The sequence below is a fragment of the Haematobia irritans genome, chromosome 1 (assembly GCF_050003625.1).
Source record: "Haematobia irritans isolate KBUSLIRL chromosome 1, ASM5000362v1, whole genome shotgun sequence".
NCBI classification, from domain to species: domain Eukaryota; kingdom Metazoa; phylum Arthropoda; class Insecta; order Diptera; family Muscidae; genus Haematobia; species Haematobia irritans.
Window position 1 is genome coordinate 79,791,146 of NC_134397.1, and position 20,649 is coordinate 79,811,794.

Below are 20,649 nucleotides of genomic sequence, written 5' to 3' on the forward strand. Positions count from 1 at the left end.
ACATTTTAATGTTTATCTTCAGTATTGTTATCGCAATCACAATTTTTACATTAAAACATTGAAATATTTTTCCTCCATTTATATTAAATTTAGCGTTTGTACTATTTTTGGGGAAAACCCGGTTAGACCGGTTATTTAATTTTCAAAACACCGCCCACCGGTTTTAAAAAATGGTCCGGTTTTTTAGAACCGAGAAAAACCGACTTTCAAAAAAAACCTGTTTTATGCTCACTCTAGTGCCGACCTTTATCAACGAATACTGCCCGATTCTATATGACAATGACAAGGGATTCCTAACTAGAGGTGTGCGCGTGACTGAAATTTCACTCACACTCACGCACATTCCCGAAGCAAAATATTTATTCACGCACGCTCACGCACGATACGTGTGGTAGCCAATCCCACTCACGCAGTTTCACGAAATGAAAACCAGTACTCACGCACGAATTACTTTTAAAGACTCACGTTCACGCACGATTCACGACAGTTCACGTGTTTCACGACAAATTCACGAGACTCACGATATTTTCCAAACGGAAATCAGCAAAGGTAACAAAATTCAAAAATATAATATAGTTCGAGAGGCAAATTAATTTCAGTTAACATACGAGTGTGAATTAAATCTTGATTATTTTCGTGAGCGTGATTTTGCAGAAATTTTATTCACGCACATTCACGAACCGATTTTGTTTCTCACGCACGCTCACGCACAAAATATTTATTTTAGTCCCATTCAAGCACATTCACGAGAGTTGCTTTGGATTTTGTTCACGACTCACGTGATTCACGCGTCTTCGTGTCACGCGCACACCTCTATTCCTAACACGTTTCACATTACGGTGAAACCACTTTACTACCCAATTGAATCAAACCGTACAATTCCCAAAATATGCCCTACGTGTATTACCAGCTCGTAGGGTATATGACTCGAAATCTAATAAATATTGGGTAACTAAATTCGTCTTTCATAAGAGAAAATCGAAAATGTCCTCGGTAACTTTTCCTTACTATGCTATTTTAAGGGAAGAAAACTTATTGAATTGATTGCTCCCTGTTTTTGTTTGAAAATTCTGTTTTTTATTATCAAAATTAACATGAAAAATATTCTAATGTCTCGCAAGATTCACCAGAAGAATTTTATAACAACATCATGCTGGCTTCCCAATCCGTCTATTGTTACCATGTCACTGACAAAAGAACCACTACCGGAATTTTGGGATTAGCCTACAATTGATTAAATTGATTTAAATTTATTCATTCATTCAGTCGTGCTTTTGAACATGGGTTCGCTACAATTGGGTACATCGTGTATACAACGAGATGGAAGTCATGTCTATATCATAGCTGAAATAGGACAAAATCATCAGGGTAGTTTGGAAATTGCAAAACGTATGATATTGGAAGCATGGGTAATTTTCAAATAAATGTAATATCTAGATATTTTTATATTTATGTATATTAAAACCACTTACTGCTTTGGAGACAATCTTCTAATTTGCACATTTATTGCAGTTAGCATAAATATAAATCTTATCATGTTTTGGTAGATCTAACCTAAGTTATTTTTATAATTAATGTACATTTCATAATAGTTTATTATTTATTTTATGCTTCCTGACCGCAGTAATTTCTCGCAATTTTCAAACTATCGGCACATGTGAAGAGCTCGAGAGTATTTTCTCAACTCTTCAGGATGGAAAGGGGACAACGTATCCCCGAGTTCGCAAAATTTTGCATTGCCGAAAACTAGTAAACAATTGCATTTTCTCTGCGAACTCTTTGTATTGTATTTCTTGTCCATCCGAAAAGCAACGTTAAAATTTTGTGGAGATACAAATTTTATGTTAAAAATGAATATTCGTGTGCAAACTTGAACATTAAAAAAAACAACTAAAATGCTAGTATTGGAATATATTAAGATACTACATAAATTAAAATAGCACTTATATATAAATTACTATACCAATTAATTCCGTATTTTGGTAGACTTGATCTGTATATGCATAAGCGTGGGAAGGCCTCTGGGGAGGAGGCTTAGACCCCCCCAGAAAAATTTTAGCCCCCCCCCCAGAATTTGAAACTCTATTTATGATTTTCCATTTTTCAATAAATGTCAATAGTTTTTTTTAATTTTTATAAAAATTAAACAAGTATATACAATCGCACAAATTTCCGCTAAAGACTTTCATGAACAATCGAATCGAAAAAGCGTTGCCAAAAAAGTAGTGAAAATGTTCTTTTTGGGTCTAGAAGTGGTGCAAAATTGGCGGAGAAGCAATGAATGTAATATGAGCTTGTCATAGGACAAATGTCCACCGTTTCAACAGCCGTTGCAATGAATTTGCATCACTTCTTAAGGTGAGATCCGAATTCAGTGTTTATTTTTATTTTATTTTATTTATTTATTTAGCATAACATGCTACTGATTTTAAACAATACTTCGTTAAATTATTAAATTGGATTGGGTAATTTTGACATTACATAACTTTTCAAAAATTTTCTTTTACATATGAAATGAGCGATTTTTTAAAGGAATGTATGTTATTTTCATTTTTTAATTCAATTGGCAGTTCATTAAATAATTTAAGCCCATTATATAACAATAAGTTTTGATAAAAATTGGTTCTACTTAAATTTAATCGAAAATCTTGAATATTTCGTAAATTGTACGGTTGAACGTCTGCTACATACGTTATATAACTGCATATACTTTGGAACTAAGTCGTGCTTTATTTTAAATATATATATCAATGCGTTCATTGTAAGTCTTTGGTTAACTGACATCCATTTTAGTTTATTCAACATGCTGATTGTATGCGTTAAATGATGACATTTTAGAATCGCTCGCATTGCTTTATTTTGTAACTTCTGAAGTCTGGCTTTCATAGCTTGATTTCCCATAAACATGATTGTTGAACAGTACTCAAAGTGAGGTTTAATAATCGTATTAAATATATTGATTGCTGTTGGAAGAGAAACTTTGTTTCGTATTCTTTTTAAAAAAGCAACTTTTTTTGAGATCTTTTTGCAGATATAGTTGTAATGTGCATCAAACTTCAATTTTTTGTCAATTACAATACCTAAGTACTTTATTTTCTCAACTTGATTCACTTCTTGTTCATCGATTAGAATATTTCCTTCAATGACTCCATTGACAACCATTACGTTAGTTTTGTTTATGTTGAGCTTCAGTTTGTTCATTTTTAAATACTTTTCCACTGCTCTTAGATCTTCATTAAGCTTTGATATACATTCGTTTGTATTTTTTCCACTTATGTACAACAAAGCATCATCAGCAAACAAGCATAATTTAGTATTTCTTAATATGTTTTTTAGATCGTTAATATATATTAAAAATAGCAGTGTTCCTAATATTGCTCCCTGCGGTACACCGATTCCTACAGTACTCCCTGATGAAACATAAAGGCCACATTTTGTTCTTTGTGTTCTCTCCTCCAGGTAACTTTTAAACCATTTACTTTCAACTCCTTTTACTCCATATTTTTCAATTTTCTGTACCAATAATTCTCTATCGACGGTTTCAAATGCACGTTTTAAGTCCAAGAAAACTGCTACGATGCAATTTTTATTCGTGACTTCAGATTTCCATTGAGTAATAACGAGATTCAAAAGGGACTCACAGTTGTGATTATGTCTGAATCCTGATTGCGTTTCGATAAATACATTATTTGATTCAAAATAGCTATTCAGTTGCGTGTATATTACTTTTTTCAATATTTTACTTAGAATCGGAAGCATATTTACTGGTCTTATTTCATTGGGGTTATCCGTATTTTTGATTTTCGGTATGGGTATTACATATGACTCTTTTAGACATTTAGGGAAAATTCCCCATCGCATAGATTCATTTATTAAACGTTTTATTGCTTCACCAAGCAAGTCAAAGTTATTTAATAGAATTTTTACTGACAGAAAATGTTGATCTTTTTTTGTATTCATTCCCTTTAATAAAGATTTCAAATCATTGGTATTTATAAATTTGAATTTGAAGTTCTCCTTTGGAATGTGTGTAATATTATTTTCATAAATGATCGGAGGTATACTGCTGACTATTTCTTCTACACTCTCTATAAAAAATTTGTTCATTTCTTCAGCTATGCGTTTCTCATCAGATATGAGGGATCCATTTACTTTTATTTTCTTAATATGGGTATCATCTTTCTTAAGTACAAATTCTTTTGAATGTGAATTAAAAAATTTGTTCCCAAATAAATAATTTTTATATTGTTTTTATGATTTTTAATGCATTCTGACGCTTGTTTGAAACGTTTTTCTGGAATAATTTCAAAAATTATCGATTTTTCTATAATGGATTTAGCAGTTTTGTGGCAAAATTTGAATAATTTGTACCAATTTATTTATTCTTACTCTTTTTTTAAACTATTTGAAAAAAAAGAAAACAAAAAATTACACATTAAAATATGAAAAAAAAAATTAAGTAAAAAAACTTCCTGTGTAGTTAAAATAATTGAGGACATTTTTGGAAGTACTTTTAAAGTTGTTCCTTTAGAACAACTCACAATTTTTTTGCTGGGAAAAGTGTGGAACGACTTTTAGTTGCTTTATTATAAATTGTTTGTCGAGTTATTTTGATGTCTAATTTTTTATTCAATTTTATGAAATAAAACATTAATTGAACCTATAAGTTCAGTCTACAAATTTTAGCTAGGGGGGCTATAGCCCCCCCTAGGCAAATTGTCTAGCTACGCTAATGTGTATATGTACATCTTATTATTAACCCCTTTTGTAGAAAGCCGGTTGTAGTTGTGTAAAATTCCAAAAATCATGCCTTGCGGAAAAATTTACAGAATCTGCTCTGCGGCGCAAATATGATGGTGCCAACTCTTGGGGAAGAACATACGGAGAACACAAGGCATTCTTAGAATTCTCTTTGGAACAATATTTAGAACTTCAACAATACAGCAATTCTCTTGGCATAGATTTTACAGCATCAGCAATGGATGAAGTAAGGATTTGAAAGACATACTTTTTAATCATAATTAACAATTATTTAAGGTTTCGCTAGCCCAATTAAATGATATGGACGTGCCATTTATAAAAATTGGTTCTGGAGATTCGAATAATTTCTTGTTACTGGAGAAAGCTGCCAAACTGAAAATACCCATTTTGATTTCAACAGGAATGCAAACATCCAAATGTATTGAACGAATTGTGCAGATAATGAGAAAAGCTAAGAAAACTAACTACGGAATATTACATTGCGTATCTTCGTATCCAACGAAACCAGAAGATTGTCAATTAAAGAGAATATCGTTATTAAGAGCACAATATCCACATGTAGTAATAGGATACTCAGGTCATGAAATTGGTTTGGAGATATCTAAAGCGGCAGTTCTCATGGGAGCAAGAATTATAGAGAGACATTTTACATTGGACAATACTCTTAAGGGATCAGACCACAAGTGTTCACTGCAGCCTAAGGATATGTCTATACTCGTTTCTGATATAAAAGAGTTGATGTCAAATTCTATTACCAAAACTGCATTTAGTAGTTTTGAAATTATCTCTATCCTTGGTGATTCATCAGATGTGAAGGACTCATTGAATGATTGCGACGAATACAAAGTTTTAGCACCCTGCGAAATAAGCTGCAGAAATAAATTGGGAAAGTCCTTGGTAGCAAAACGTATACTCAATACTGGGCATGTTATATCCGCAGACGATATAAAAGTAAAGGTATCTGAACCACACGGGATATGGGCAGAACATTTGGACGATGTCATTGGTAAACAACTCTTAATACAAATCGAAGCGGATGAACCTTTACAATGGGAACATATAAGCAATTTTAGCACTTCCTAAACTTCCAATATATCGACGAACAAAAATGTGTAAGATATGTCCACATGTATTTAACATTTTCAATAAAACTATTTCAGATATTTATCCAATTCAGTCAACTTTTTTCTGTAGTATAGTGGTACATAAATGTAAGACAATGTTAATATAGTGTTATGTTACAGGGGCGCCTCAAAGAAGTGTACTAACATATTATTTTATTCTCGGAAAATGATCCCGACAAACCTATTCTCAAACTATTTTACCAAAATTCACCAAAACACTTTTTAAAATTGACCACCTAGAGGTTTATGACATAAAAGTGTTAAATGACTGCAAACTTTTTTCATATTGAAGCTAATTCACAAAAGCCTTAATAGACTTCGCTAGGTGTTTCTAAAATTTGGTTTAGTACGTACTGAAATAAATGTTTGTATATATGTAAACTGTAAGAATTTAAATTATGTTATGCGCATGTCCTAAATTCAGTATGCATTTAGTTTTGATGATACATATATAAAATATTTTACCCAGCACGTCACAACAAAACATCGTATTGTAAAAGATACATAAACTTAATTCGTTGCTTCGTCAAGTGAAGATATTGGATATTAAAATGAAATCTTTTGAAAACACTTTCATTCGTGGGCCTTCGCCATCCTACTCAGAGGAAGTGAATTCCGATCATGTAACACTTCCCATTGGTCATTTTCTTGTCGACAAAGGACACTTACAAAAGGAAAAATTGACACCAACCAAAAGTGAAGGCCGTCGCCATGATTGCAACAGCAAACCAATGACCCGAGGTCGAAACACATTTGCCTTTTGGTCAATCGTCACCATATTATTGGTGTTGACGCTTGGTAATCTATTGCTAACACTTTCTATTATTGGAGTGCTACACTTGGGAAAAGGTATATATGGCATGGAATTGATTCCCGAAGACATTGTAAAGTTTTATGGTGAAACAGATTTGGATAAAATATTCTCAAAGAATGTGGGACAATTGGAGGGATTTTTAGATGAACCCGTTGTCATAGAAGGTGAAAGTGCTCCAGTATACGTGCGTCTGCACCATCGAAACAGTCATGGCTCAAATCGACTAATTGTAGATAACGGAGGTGTGCAATTACGTGGCGTAAACAATTTTGAACTAAAAGACCCAAAAACTTCGGAAACAATTTTTACAACACACCGACCACATTACACCATCCCGAATGGGGCCAGTGTTTTAATATCCAAAGTCAACAGTGCAAGTAGAATTGTTAGTCCTGCTGATAAAAGTTTCGTTTTATCTTCGGTAGACAATCGTATAGCTGTAAGAGGTTCCGAAGGCATTGTGATAGATTCCGCAGTTGTTTCCATGAAAACTGAACTAAATGTCTCAATAAATTCTACACAGGGTGCTACACATCTGGATGGAGGTTCTTCAGGCATATTTCTCGACATGAATAAAATTCCAATAGTAAACACAGACATGGGATTACGAACCGGTAATTTGCAATACAAATTATGTGTATGTATGCCGCAAGGAAAATTATTTCGTATTGAAATACCACAGGAACACAATGGATCAAAAGTTTCTTGTGGACATTTTAGTTCAAAGTATGATCCATGCGGAATAAATTAAGTTCAGAATCATATAATATTATACACCCTTATGAAGTAATGGTAAACAATTTATTGAAAAATAAAGAAATTTGATCTTTGTTTAACTTATGATCTTTGCACTATGTATACACGAGTCAACAAAAGCCTACAAAAAATATCTACTGAAAACGGAAAGGAATGTCTGTCAAAAAACCCTTCGTTGAACTGATGCAAATTTTTTAAGTATATGTATCTTTATTACTAATTTAATCTCAAAGAAATTTTCCTTATCCTAAGTATGTCTGAAATATATAAGTAAACGTGGGTATAAAATGAATTGGACGTACAATAACGTGAAATATAAATTAAAAGTTGGTACTATGGTCGGTTTCGGCGACGAAAACTATGTGGTTTTCCCGTTTACTTTTTGGAATCAATTGATTTATTAAAATAAAATTTTACGCAATTAGTGTCCTTATCTTTTCCATCTATGATTTGATAAAAATATATCATCCACTTCCATTTTTAAATTAGAGTTTTGATGGAAAACCTGAACATAGTACCCATTGCATGGTTTTTGTGATCTTGATTTTTTTATGAGACGTATAAATGATTTTTTTATGAGACGTATAATGCCAAAGATAATTGAGTATAACACGATTGAGCATTGTGCTCTTATCAAGAGAAGACAAATGTCAAGGTGTAGAGGACTATGAGAAAAAAATTGTTTTATTTGTCAATTTTTTCCAAAGTAGCTCTGCCCAAGAATAAATTTAAACGGCAATATTCACATAAAACCATAATGAATATTTACTTTAAAATACACATACGTTTTATTTTAATTGTCTACAATCGTTTTGGTACTGCTTTTGTGGGTTTTTATTCAGAAATTTATGAAAAACACAAATGTTATATTTTCCGACGCAAACGGCAGTACATTTGAGAGACACGTCGACGCAAACTTTATGATATTTTGTTGGCAGAGTCCTCTGGTGCTTCAGTTTTGCTATGACAAGACTGCATCTTCTTCTCAATTATCTTTGATAATGCTTTTAACCAGTGATGCCAGGAAGTTTTTTGAAAATTCCCTACGCGGCTCCTAAAAATTCCCTTTTTTCCCTACGTTCAAAATTTGTTTTCCCTACGGTACTAAATTCAAACAAATTTGGCAAGAAAAAGACAAATATTTTATATTGAATTCAATTTCTTTAAAATTACTATTCAGGGATTATATCCTTCAATAAAGGGACCAAATGTTCAATAATATGAATATTGACATTTTTATTCGGATTTCGAACATTGCAACATCATTGCTCATTTTTAACACTACCAACATTTTTCTTGTGGACTTTAATGGCCGCGTGTTTCTTCAGGTCTGATTTCTACAATTTACGAACTTTCCACAAACAATGCATTGGTATTTAAAATCGTCTTTTTCGACCGCCTCTAGCCAACGCTTTAATTCAACAATGAGCCAATTTGGTCAAAAGGCTATTTTCTAAATTTTGTCGGAATGGTTTTATTTTCTTCGCTAGACGACATTTTTCTAAAACATTAAAAACTGTTGTGAATGTAACAGTTGTAAAACAGTTTTTGAAGATATTCCGGAAAAAAATCCTACATTTACTATTTTTATGTTAGCCTGACACCAATGCAGGCCGGCTTAATGTCCTAGTCTTTAAATTAAATATTATTACAATACTTATTCGAGCTTATTGAACAAGTTCTTTTCAGTAATAGTACTAACTCCCTTATGGCCAGTTTCTCATCCTCCGATTAATTTTAACCGGTGGATAGACCTCCGTTTAGTAAAATTTTTGTATGGGATCAGCTGTTTTATCGACACGATAAATAATAACAAGACAATGAGAAACTGGCCCTTAATCTTCTTGTCCAATAGGCTCGAATAAGTATTGTAATAATATTTTATCCTACATTTATGCACACGAATCCGCGTACGCACTGCAAGTGATCTTTGTATTAGAAAATATTGAGTGGCACCAAGTTGAGGAAGCCATCACCTGTTTATGAACCTTAATGGAAGCGTTCATTCCGCAAATGAAATCTATTTACGCATTTGTAATTAAATACCAATGCAAAACATCTTTTATGCGCTTTACAGACTATCAGTTATTCCGGACGACAGTGCTCGTGTCGAACATATCCCATATATTGTGCAAAGTATAAGTGAAGTCCGACGGCATAATCGATACTGCTGCATGTTTATGGGATCGATAACACATTTACCGATTATTTAGTCATCGCCGACAAGTCGTATCGATCCGACACACTGTAAGATTCTTTACAAACACCGACATTCCGTCCGGAATAACTGATAGTCTGTAAAGCGCATTAACGTTACCGCTGTACTTTTCTAAATAAAATCATTACAATAACATCGTTAACGGTGAATTGCGTATTCCATTCGTTGAAGCTACCATATATTTTGGATCTTCAAATATTTGGAATATTAAGGAAAAGTACTCTTCTTGTTGCAAAATGTAGTAAACTCTGGATATTGGAAAAATTCCCTACATTTGTAGAAAATATGAAAAATCTGTCCTTTTTTCCCTACAGATGTAATTTTAGGAAAAAATCCCTACAAAAAAGGATTTTTCCCTACGCATGGCATCACTGCTTTTAACTGGTATTAACGTATAATTTCGGAAATGGTAGTGGTACTCACCTTAAACTTGAACTTAATACTCACCTTAAATCTGTACATAGCACATATCTTTTTAGGTGGTTATTGGGCTTTGTAATTGAAGACATAGCAAGCAAAGCTCTTGTATCTTGTGCACCCTGTGTCTTTAAAGCAGCTGATCTATCATCTTTGTCATTTTGATCATTAAGAGATATCACGTTGAGAGAGTGACTGTGAGTTTGATTAAGAACGTGAGTTAGTTTAAATTCTGTGTGTGCTGGTTATCTTCGTGATCTTGATTTTCGAAAAATGTGTAATCACCCACATATACACTCATAGAAAAAAAGAGAGCAAACACGACTGTTTCTGCTGATCCGAATAAAATTATAAATTGACTCGGATTAAAAGAAAATTGATGTTGCAGTAAACATAGTCGCATTGTAAACATAAAGAACTTCAAACTTTAAAACACAATTGGTAATATACTTTTTGGAAGTTACTCCTTTATCCATTGATGTAAATAAAATAATTTCAATTGCATGTTTCCCCACGTTTCGTCGATGTTTGTCGATATTATCAAGGGATTTTTTATTCGAGTATGTTCTGGGTTTCACATGAAAGACTTGCGGGGAATTTTTCCCGTAGCCCAATAAACACAGGATGAGCGTTTTTCAAATGCAACACCTCTTCAGTTTGAGGGTAAATATCATTTTCAACATAAATTCAACTTGACTTGAAAAAGCTCATCTTCAATTCATCTTCAAATTGTTTGCGAATTACAACCAATTTGGCAAAATGTTGACGAAAACTTTGAAAATGTGTTGAAGATAATTGGAGAAAACTTTGACAAAACACTACCCTGAAATGCAACGAAAAAACCACATGGTTTTCAATACTACTTTGGACAACAAAGTTCGTGGAAGAAATACAAAAATGTGGAAATTTTTTAATAATCAATTGAAATTGCTTATAATAATTGGTAAGTAAAACTAAAACACGAAATGAAAACTTGAAGGAAGTCACTAAACTCAAATCTCTTTGCAGACAACTAAAATATTTGGATGCTGATTCTTGGACACATTAAGAGGCTGGCCGATGAAAAATGGTAGTGGCTTATCGAGAAGAGAAAGTTTCCATAAATCAAAGTGCAACCAAAAAAACTTGGTATTTATGCTTTTCCATATCAACAACTACTGGATGATAATTCGCATCACATCGATAGTTTAATTTATATCGCATCATCGGTTTAATTTGTTATTTTGTGAATTGAAATTGCTGGAAATTTATTCCAATTATCTGGCCATCAAGTTCCTGAAAATTGCCAGTATTTTAATAACAACAATTTTGTAATACCAACGTTCTTGAGGAAATCACGAAGTACCTGGTCAGTTGGAAGAAATACAAATTGGTAAGTCAAAATAAAAAGTGAAATGAAAACATAATGGAAATCACAAAACTCGATTGTTTTGCAGAAAACTAAAATCATTGAATGGTATATTCTTGGAAGATGTTGGCCGATGAAAAACCGATGAAGGAAACAACAAAGAAAAGTTTTCAGAAAACTTACAAAGTGCAACCAACTAAAACAAAGTGCAACAATTCCTATATCAAGAACTTCTGGATGAAAATGTGCATCATCGGTTTAATTTGTTATTTTGTGAATTGAAATTGCTGGAAATTCATTCCAATTATCTGGTCATCAAGTTCCTGAAAATTGCCAGTATTTTAATAACAACAATTTTGTAACACCAACGTTCTTGAGGAAATCACGAAGTACCTGGTCAGTTGGAAGAAATACAAATTGGTAAGTCAAAATAAAAAGTGAAATGAAAACATAATGGAAATCACAAAACTCGATTGTTTTGCAGAAAATTAAAATCATTGAATGGTATATTCTTGGAAGATGTTGGCCGATGAAAAACCGATGAAGGAAACAACAAAGAAAAGTTTTCAGAAAACTTACAAAGTGCAACCAATTAAAACAAAGTGCAACAATTCCTATATCAAGAACTTCTGGATGAAAATGTGCATTACATCAATTTACATCCCGTCATCAGTTTGATATTTTGTGATTTCCTCTTGCTGGAATCTATTCTAACACACAAGCCAGCAAGTTCCTCGATAGTAATTATTTCAAATTGCCAGCATATTAATGACACCAACATTATGGAGGAAATGGAATTATACATGTAAAAATGTTTAAGATATTTAAAGTTGTATTCATAGTTTTATTTATTAATACGTTTAATAAGATAATTACATTTTGATTGGTATAATATTATTATTTTCATATATTATTAATGTTATTTTTAAGATTATTATATTTGTTAACGAAAAAATAATAAAATTTACAAAATCCCTAGAAATTTAGTATTGACTTTCAGTTAGAACTAGGATTGACTTTCATACAAATTGTGGTTTGAAAGTATTCGCAACAATGCTAGTTTTTTATTTTTCTCACATTGAAAACTGTTTGAGAAATTATTGAGTAGCGATGCATTTCAATTTGAGGATTACAATTGAGAAATTATTGCTATTGTGTTGAATTTTACTGTTGAGGGTAATGTCTGTTTTTTGTTGAGAACGCGATTTTCTCAACAATTTCTCAACTTGAATATTACCCTAATCCTTTGAAAAAATGTTTGAAAAATTATTGAATTTTAATATTTTTCAAACGTTTGTGTTTATTGGGAGGGGTTGTTCTGTGAGACGGGAAAAATTTTCACGGATTTTTTTAATGAAATCTCTCGTATTTCTCAAAAAGAAGGATTTGAAACCGAAGAAAAATTGATTCCCCTTTCACTTGTTGCAAAGAAATTACCGTTGCATAAAAGCTGCTGATTTTATGTATGTACGAAACGAGAGTATTGTAAGATTTTGAGAAAACGCATTGAAACTATTGTAATTGAAAATATGTGTGTTAATGCTTTTTAGTTTACAACGAAGTATGCATGAATATGATTATACTTAAATTTTAAATTAAAACAAATACATTTTTTACCCAGATAAGACAAATTAAAACAATATTTTTGATCACAAAATTGCTATAAACGATTGGGCAACTTAACTTCTGCAAAGCGTTACACACAAGAGTCAGTCAATTATAATAAACTGCGTTAAGAGTCGTCGCCGTCGGTAGAAAAAATGTCTGCTTCACAAAATTATTTGCTTTTTTTATTCAAAGAAGCATAAAATAGAAAAAAATCTGCAATATTGGATTTAAAGTAAATGAAAATTCATAAATTACATTTGCAATATATATTAGTGCGAATATCAATATTTTTTTCTAAAGGCGTTAAATGTTTTGCGTATAGTCCTCAAATTTGGAGCTTGGATCTGAACTCTTACAATAGTAACTCAGAACAACCAAAAATTGTATGGGGAAATCAAATTGAAAGGGGAAATCTATTTGAAGGGAAATCCAGAAAATACCCAGTTGTAATAATTATTAAATGTATGCGCCTTACTACTGCACTTTTTATATGGGAGTTATTTTAATGTTTTTTTATATAGAAGTGTAATAATATTTTGTTAATTCATAAATTACATATTAAAAATATACTTGTAACAATAATAATTCAATAATCATAACAAACAAATATTTTTTAGAAATATTTCGTTGAAAAAATGGAACACAATTTTCTTTGGCTTATAGAGAATATTAAAATATTAAAAAGAGGGGGTATTTGACCTTGAATAGGGTAAAAAATGAATTTTTATAAACTTTTCGAAATGTGACCATTCACGATTTTGTCCTGGTATGACGACTTCATTATGATTCAATTAGTTATAAAAAGTAAGATATTCATGTTCCAAATAGTTAAACTTCCAAGAGCTTTAATTTTGAGAATGATTTCAATATGCGAAGAAGAAAATTTAAACTGAGATATAAATATTCCTCCGTTGAGTATAGATATTGACAGAGCTTAAATCTAGGAGTTTGAGAGTTTTTCATCTTATCTTTCTCTATACATGGGTTATCGATGACAACCCTTTTGGGGGTTGTCGATAACCCATTATCCTCAAAATCAAATTTGAAGGAAACAAAATAGACTCAAGCACAACTCTCGTTATATATTCAAATGTGACCCATGTGCCAGTCACCATTACTACGGTCACGTACACATCTCTACCAACAACGTTACTTTGTCAGAAGTAATATTGATCGCGATATTATATTTTGCAATATCGCTATGGATTTTTTAAAAAGATTATTTCCGAATCATTCCGGAAAGTCGCAGCAAGTGCCTAATGGTTATACAGAGAAAGACGCAGCCCCCGTGGCTCCAGATGATTCAACAATTGGTGTTGTTAGAAGTATTCCTGGCCATCAACAAGTCAATGAGACAGCATTAGTGCAATCCCATCAAAATACCGATATACAAAACACATTAAACATTAACAACGCAAATCAACAAATTTGCATGCAAATTTCAAATGTGAATTCATTACACTTGGGATCTGTTTATAACATAAACAACAACAGATCATCCAACTGCAAACCGAATAAAATTGGCAAAGAAAAGAAATTCAACAAGAAAACTACAACCATTGATGTTATGATGAACTCGTTCGCTGAACCAAACCATAGAATGTTAGATACAGTTTCTACTCATCTTGGAGGAGGTTGGAAACAAGTAATGAGGGTTCTTGGTTTCTCCGAAGGACAAATCTCACAATCCGAATTGGATAACCAAGTACATGGGACAAAGGAGATAATTTATCAACTTCTTCTAGATTGGGTTAGTAACGCAGATGATGAAATAAGAACATTGGGCTATCTTACAAAAGTGCTTTGGAATTGTGGTCAACATGAATGTGTGTACAGAATGAAAAGTACATGGAAGCAAGAAATGGAATCCAATAAATGTTAAATTTATACAATATTATTCAAGGCCCTTTTCGGAATATTTCTGATAATGGTCATTTATGAAAAAAAAAAGAATGTAAACATTGTGGTCGATACTAATGTTATGTTCAAAGTGAAAATCATATTTATTATTTTCGTTATTTATTAAAAATAAGGGGCAATTTTTAAATTATTGATACGTAATAATGAGTTTTAGCAAGCAAATGAAAACTTTTATCCCTTTTTGGTATTTTTAGTTTTGATTTTCATTTTGTAAACAAGATTTTAGTAATGGCTTTATTTATAAACACTATGTTAATATGTACATAATAAATTTATTTTTATTTCGTAATAGAGAGTTTAATTAGTAAGTCTGCGAATTTGAGATGAAGTTCAAAATATTTGGGAATGAACGCAAATTATTACGTTCACTCATGAGTGGCTGCTCAAATATTTACATCCGGTCTTACTTCCAATGTATATTAAGAGAATAAAAGAAAAATATAATTCAGCATGAAGGGGAATTTTCTCATTTCAATTATTGAAATAGAATATAATCGGGCAGCAGTTATTTTTTGATCGGCTTCATGCCCATCGCGTAGGGAGCGTATCCACAATACCATATGAATGCCGAAATTGAGAACTTCAAATAGAACAATGACGAAACCCCCCTTTACTAATATTTGTTATAAGCCAAAATTCTAAATTTTATAAGTATCAACTTTTATTGAACTGGGATTCAGTGTTGGTTATAACTCGTCCTATTACTGATTCGTTAAAATACGGTTTAAGTTTTATATGTATAGCAACCATGACTGGTTCCTGTTTATGAATTAAATGCAAGCAAAATACATACATATTTTTAATCCGAAATATTCGGATTGATTTTCTTAAAACTACTGAGATATCTTTTGCTAATTATTCAGAACTATTAGCAAGTTGTTCATCTAAGACGGTATTGTCTGCCTGTGTGGATTGAATGTTTTCTGAAGAATCTGTTTGCTGGTTAGCTGAATTAATATTCAGTTCTAATTTGGCATCTCCATTTGGTGAATTTTTGCTTTGAACTTCGTTGAGTAAGTCGGGATTAATGTTCTTAATAATGTCTGTTAAACGCTGGATTTCCATACGTGCATCTTCCAATTCATTCTGCAAATATGCTATATTATCAGCTTGTAAGCGAGCATCACCTAAATTATTCAACAGGTATTGAGTAGGATCTTCAGGGCGTTCTTTTAAAATGCGGACAAAAATCTTTGTTAAGGATTCTATTATACCACCACGCTCCAAATAGCGACGATATTCATCCCGCTTGGGATCAATTGGCTGTAAATGAAAGGGTACATTAGGATTTTCAACAAAATTTCCGAATATCTACTTACTTTGAATGCCATATTGTTTAAACTTGTCTTAGCTTAATGGACGGATGCAAGTGAACCCAAACCACCACAATTTAATTTTTCATCAGAAAACTAACTGTTCTATATAGAGCTGTGAATATGATGTTCGGGTACTCGTATGAAAAATAACCAATATTTTGCTGGAATCTTGCCAGATTGGATAATAATTTTGGATTTATCGACATAACACTGGCGACGAGTAAAGGGCACCTTATACGGTCGGATAAACCCTGAAACACAACACGTTGTGGCGACAAATCCGATAGTATAAGGTCGTGTTCGGCTGTCGCGGGGACGTGTTGGCATAAAATCAAAACAACTTTGATTTTTTCTGGTTGGGTGGTACAAATCAATGAGTGTAAGGGGATGTTCGACAAACATTATCAAAGACAAAATTATTTTTACATTAAAAACAGGCATTTCTGCAATGAAATTAATGATGGATCGCCAATTCTGGTTGAAAATTAAAGAAATATATAAATCTAAACCAGTATTGTGGCAAAAACGTGGAAAAATTCCACTTCCAATCAATGGAAAACCAGGCGACAAGTATTTTGAAATTCATCAAGTAATTTGTAATGTATTAAATGTGGATTACTTCAGGAATCATTGTTTTGACACATATACCAAATTTTTTTTTATTATTTTCTTCCATTTTTTCAGTAAAAAATGGTTTCACCCATAAATCTTCATACAACTTCATTGTTGTCATCACATTTGTTCGTGCAGTGTAAGGGGAAAACTTCAACGAACACACAACAAATAGACGAACCTCTGTCGGAGTGTTTATCCGACCGTCTAAGGTCCGCTTAATGCGCTTTACAGACTATCAGTTATTCCGGACGATAGTGCTCGTGTCGAACATATCCCATATATTGTGCACACTATAAGTTAAGTCCGAAGGCATAATCGATACTGCTGCATGTTTATGGGATCGATAACACATTTACCGATTAGTTAGTCATCGCCGACAAGTCGTATCGATCCGACACACTGTAAGATTCCTTACAAACGCCGACATTCCGTCCGGAATAACAGATAGTCTGTAAAGCGCATAAAAATTAAAATACATGAATTTAGTTCATATACACCCGCAACGACATTTTGATATGGGAATCATATACACCCGCAACGACATTTTGATATGGGACCCTGCCAAAATTTTTTGAATTTGCCGCTACTTCTCAGAATAATGATGTTAACCACCTGATTGCATTCTCTAAACATAGATTTCATCCACGCTTCGCATGAGTGCAATTATTGGGTGCAATTATTAGGAGCCTCTTCAAATTGTTAGACAAAGTGCATTTTAAGATAGTTGTAAAAGAATCATTAGGGCTGTTTTCTTTTTGCACTGGATGCAACATTTGTATTGGCTATCCAGAACATCGTTGCACTGGTGTTCTATCCAGAACATCTCATCCCAATAAACACAGGATAAACGTTTTTCAAATGCAACAACTTTTCAGTTTGAGGGTAAATATAATTTTCAACATAAATTCAACTTGACTTGAAATAGCTCATCTTCAATACATCTTCAAATTGTTTGCGAATTACTTCCAATTTGCCAAAATGTTGACGAAATCTTTGAAAAGGTGTTGAAGATAATATGAGAAAACTTTGACAAAACACTACGCTAAAATGCAACGAAAAAACCATGTGGTTTTCAATACTTATTTGTGCAACGAAGTTCGTGGTCAATTGCAAGAAATAAAAAAATGGAAAATTTTAGACAAATAACCAAATAGTTTATAAAAATAGGTAAGCGAAAATAGAAAATGAAATAAAACTTTAAGGAAGTCACTAAATGTATATCTCTTTGCAGAAAACTAAAATTATGGATTCTACGTTCTTAAAAACATTAAAATGCTGACCGATGAAAAAATGGTGGACAATTAACTGGAACTGCTTAAAATAGTTTATAATAATGGGTACGACAATATGAAAAATTAAATCAACGCTTTAGAGAAGTCACTAAATTTAAATCTCTTTGCAGAAAACTAAAATCTTTGGATGCTACATTCTTGCAAACATTAAGAAGTTGACCAATGAAAATGATTGGCTTATCGACAAGAAAAAGTTTCCAGAAACATTACAAGTGTAACCAATTAAAATTGTTAAAAACAACAAATTGTTGAAATCAACAACTTATGGATGAAAATGTGCATCACATCGTCAGTTTAGTTCATATGCTATTATCAGTTTAAAATGGATATTTTGTGAATTCCTTCTGCTGGAAATCAATTCTAACACGCGGTCCAGTACGTTCCTAATTCCAAATTGCCCGCATGTTAATACATTTTAATGCTGTTTTATAACACCAACAGGAAGGAAATCGAATGATCAATGCAAAAGTGTTTACTAATAATGTTTAAGATATTTAAAGTTTTGTTGTTTGTTTTTTTTTTTGTTCTTATTTGTTGATATGTTTAGTAAGATTATTATTTATCAATTGATATTGTAGTGTATTATGTAGTGTAGTGTATTATTATATATTTTATTTTGATGAAAATGAATAAATTATACAAAATTCATAGAATTTTGGCTTTGACTTTCAATTTGAAGTGGGGATATCATTCATACAAATTTAGGTTGAAAAGTATTTGCAACGATGTTAATTTTGAATTTGACTCGCATCGAAAATTGTTTGACAAATTATTGAGTAGCGATGCATTTCAATTTGAGGATAACAGTTGAGATATTATTGCTAATGTGTTGAATTTCACTGTTGAGGGTAATGTCTGTTTTTTGTTGAGAAAGCGATTTTCTCAACAATTTCTCAACTTGAATATTACCCTAATCCTTTGAAAAAATGTTTGACAAATTGTTGAAATTTAGCATTTTTCAAACGTTTGTGTTTATTGGGATCAGTGCAAGTCGCGCCGATGTTGCCAGATTGTATTTGGATAAAGTGACGCTTCTTCGATCCACAATAGCAATTTATTGTGACTATTTTATCGAAAAACATGAAATTCAAAGTGATACAGTGTCATAAATAATCGCAGCAGTAAATATTTATTAATAATTGGCGCATTTCATACATTAAAAATGCAAGATTTCACTTCTTTTCTGTGATTGCTTTTAAACAGCTGATGACAGTGTTGCATATTTTTGGAGATGTCCTGGATAGTCTTTAACGGCTTAGCATATCCAGTGCTAAAAGAAAACAGCCCTATTGTTGTCAAGTAAACTACGATTGTTTAGATGTTTATTATTTTGAATAAAAATTTATTGACGGACGGAACGTCGGTGTTCCCTGCCAACATTTTTTGAATTTGGGGGCGCTTCAGAGAATCTCCACTACGTCGAAAACAGTCGTATACGATATCCAAAACTCCTCGGAAAAGCGCCGTCACTATTGAGAAGTTGTACCACGCCAAGTTACTACAAAAAAGTATCGCATGAGTGCAATTATTAGGAGCCCTTCTGGATACATTTAGAAGGACGCCAAAAAGAGCCTCTTCAAACAATCAGACAAAGTGCATTTTAAGATAGTTGTAAAAGAATCATTGTGGTCAAGTAAAACACGATTGTTTAGATGTTTATTAATTTTATGAAACATTTATAAATTCTCATAAATATAACATTTATACGGCTATCACATCACATTTAACACATTTTTATGCATTAATAAGAGATTGATGTTGAGTTACAAGTTGTAAGTTAAATGTTGTAGCGTCTATCAGCCAGTACTTTTATTCCCAATGGAGGCAGCGTGTCTGGAAAAATATTTGAAAAACTATCACTTTATTCCATTTGGAAAGTCAAAAATTGTTCACCAATTTACTTCTTACAATTTTAAGCGTAATAACAAAATACTTTCATGCGAATAGTGATGGCAAAATACTATCACAGTTGGCGATTGTTGCAGTGTCACTTACGAGTCTGTGGTAGCGATGAGGATGAAATGGAACATTGAAATGCTGGCAGGGTTTGTAAAGAATCTGTGTCGGATCAATACGACTTGTCGGTGATGACTGTCCGGAATAACTGATAGTCTGTAACGCGCATTACAGACTATCAATAATTCCGGACGACAGTGCTCGTGTCGAACATATCCCATATATTGGCCTCATTATAAGTTAAGTTCGAATGCATAATCGATACTACTGCATGTTTATGGGATCGATAACACATTTACCGATTATCTGTCATCGCCGACAAGTCGTGTCTACTCGACACACTAAAGGGCACCTTATACGGTCGGATAAACCCTGCGACACAACACGTTGCGGCGACAAATCCGATTGTATAAGGTCGTGTTCGGCTGTCGCGGGGATGTGTTGGCATAAAATCAAAACAACTTTGATTTTTTCTGGTTGGGTTGTACAAATCATTGAGTGTAA

At 32.6% G+C, this 20,649-nt stretch overlaps 4 protein-coding genes and 2 long non-coding RNA genes across 7 annotated transcripts; 5 read left to right on the top strand and 1 right to left on the bottom strand.

The window, feature by feature from the left end:
• Positions 1-1,101: 1,101 nt before the first annotated feature.
• Positions 1,102-5,933, top strand: NANS (N-acetylneuraminic acid synthase). Of its 2 annotated transcripts, none has more exons than XM_075290919.1 (3): positions 1,102-1,389; positions 4,830-4,987; positions 5,038-5,933. In XM_075290919.1, the coding sequence occupies exons 1-3, from the start codon at positions 1,281-1,283 to the stop codon at positions 5,842-5,844; spliced, it is 1,074 nt and encodes a 357-aa protein (XP_075147034.1). In that variant the 5' UTR covers positions 1,102-1,280; the 3' UTR covers positions 5,845-5,933. The 2 variants fall into 2 exon arrangements, with proteins under 2 accessions (XP_075147034.1, XP_075147033.1); XM_075290918.1 differs by having other exon boundaries at positions 1,106-1,409; positions 4,772-4,987.
• A 388-nt stretch (positions 5,934-6,321) lies between these two features.
• On the top strand, positions 6,322-7,535 carry Scgbeta (sarcoglycan beta). The gene has a single exon (XM_075290920.1). The coding sequence runs from the start codon at positions 6,437-6,439 to the stop codon at positions 7,448-7,450; it is 1,014 nt and encodes a 337-aa protein (XP_075147035.1). The 5' UTR covers positions 6,322-6,436; the 3' UTR covers positions 7,451-7,535.
• Positions 7,536-10,700: 3,165 nt separating this feature from the next.
• Positions 10,701-12,420, top strand: LOC142221264 (uncharacterized). Its single transcript, XR_012717977.1, has 4 exons — positions 10,701-11,033; positions 11,099-11,462; positions 11,527-11,858; positions 11,923-12,420. It is a non-coding gene; the product is annotated as an uncharacterized LOC142221264 (long non-coding RNA).
• Positions 12,421-14,112: 1,692 nt separating this feature from the next.
• On the top strand, positions 14,113-15,421 carry imd (death domain-containing immune deficiency protein). The gene has a single exon (XM_075290921.1). The coding sequence runs from the start codon at positions 14,146-14,148 to the stop codon at positions 14,926-14,928; it is 783 nt and encodes a 260-aa protein (XP_075147036.1). The 5' UTR covers positions 14,113-14,145; the 3' UTR covers positions 14,929-15,421.
• Positions 15,422-15,602: 181 nt separating this feature from the next.
• LOC142221263 (c-Myc-binding protein homolog) lies at positions 15,603-16,443 on the bottom strand. Its single transcript, XM_075290922.1, has 2 exons — positions 16,286-16,443; positions 15,603-16,229 (listed from the first exon to the last, which is right to left on the bottom strand). Exons 1-2 carry the CDS (start codon positions 16,295-16,297, stop codon positions 15,822-15,824), a joined length of 420 nt encoding a protein of 139 aa, XP_075147037.1. The 5' UTR covers positions 16,298-16,443; the 3' UTR covers positions 15,603-15,821.
• A 1,390-nt stretch (positions 16,444-17,833) lies between these two features.
• On the top strand, positions 17,834-18,662 carry LOC142239443 (uncharacterized). Its single transcript, XR_012723030.1, has 3 exons — positions 17,834-18,064; positions 18,129-18,234; positions 18,300-18,662. It is a non-coding gene; the product is annotated as an uncharacterized LOC142239443 (long non-coding RNA).
• The last annotated feature ends 1,987 nt before the right edge of the window (positions 18,663-20,649 follow it).

What these genes read in the sequence shown, in the direction of transcription:
- NANS (XM_075290918.1), top strand. Translation starts at nt 1,281, where the DNA reads ATGGGTTCGCTACAATTGGGTACATCGTGTATACAACGAGATGGAAGT. An exon ending in GTATGATATTGGAAGCATGG is followed by an intron (nt 1,410 to 4,771) that starts GTAATTTTCAAA and finishes CCCCTTTTGTAG; the next exon opens with AAAGCCGGTTGTAGTTGTGT. An exon ending in CAGCATCAGCAATGGATGAA is followed by an intron (nt 4,988 to 5,037) that starts GTAAGGATTTGA and finishes CAATTATTTAAG; the next exon opens with GTTTCGCTAGCCCAATTAAA.
- imd (XM_075290921.1), top strand. Translation starts at nt 14,146, where the DNA reads ATGTGCCAGTCACCATTACTACGGTCACGTACACATCTCTACCAACAA.
- Scgbeta (XM_075290920.1), top strand. Translation starts at nt 6,437, where the DNA reads ATGAAATCTTTTGAAAACACTTTCATTCGTGGGCCTTCGCCATCCTAC.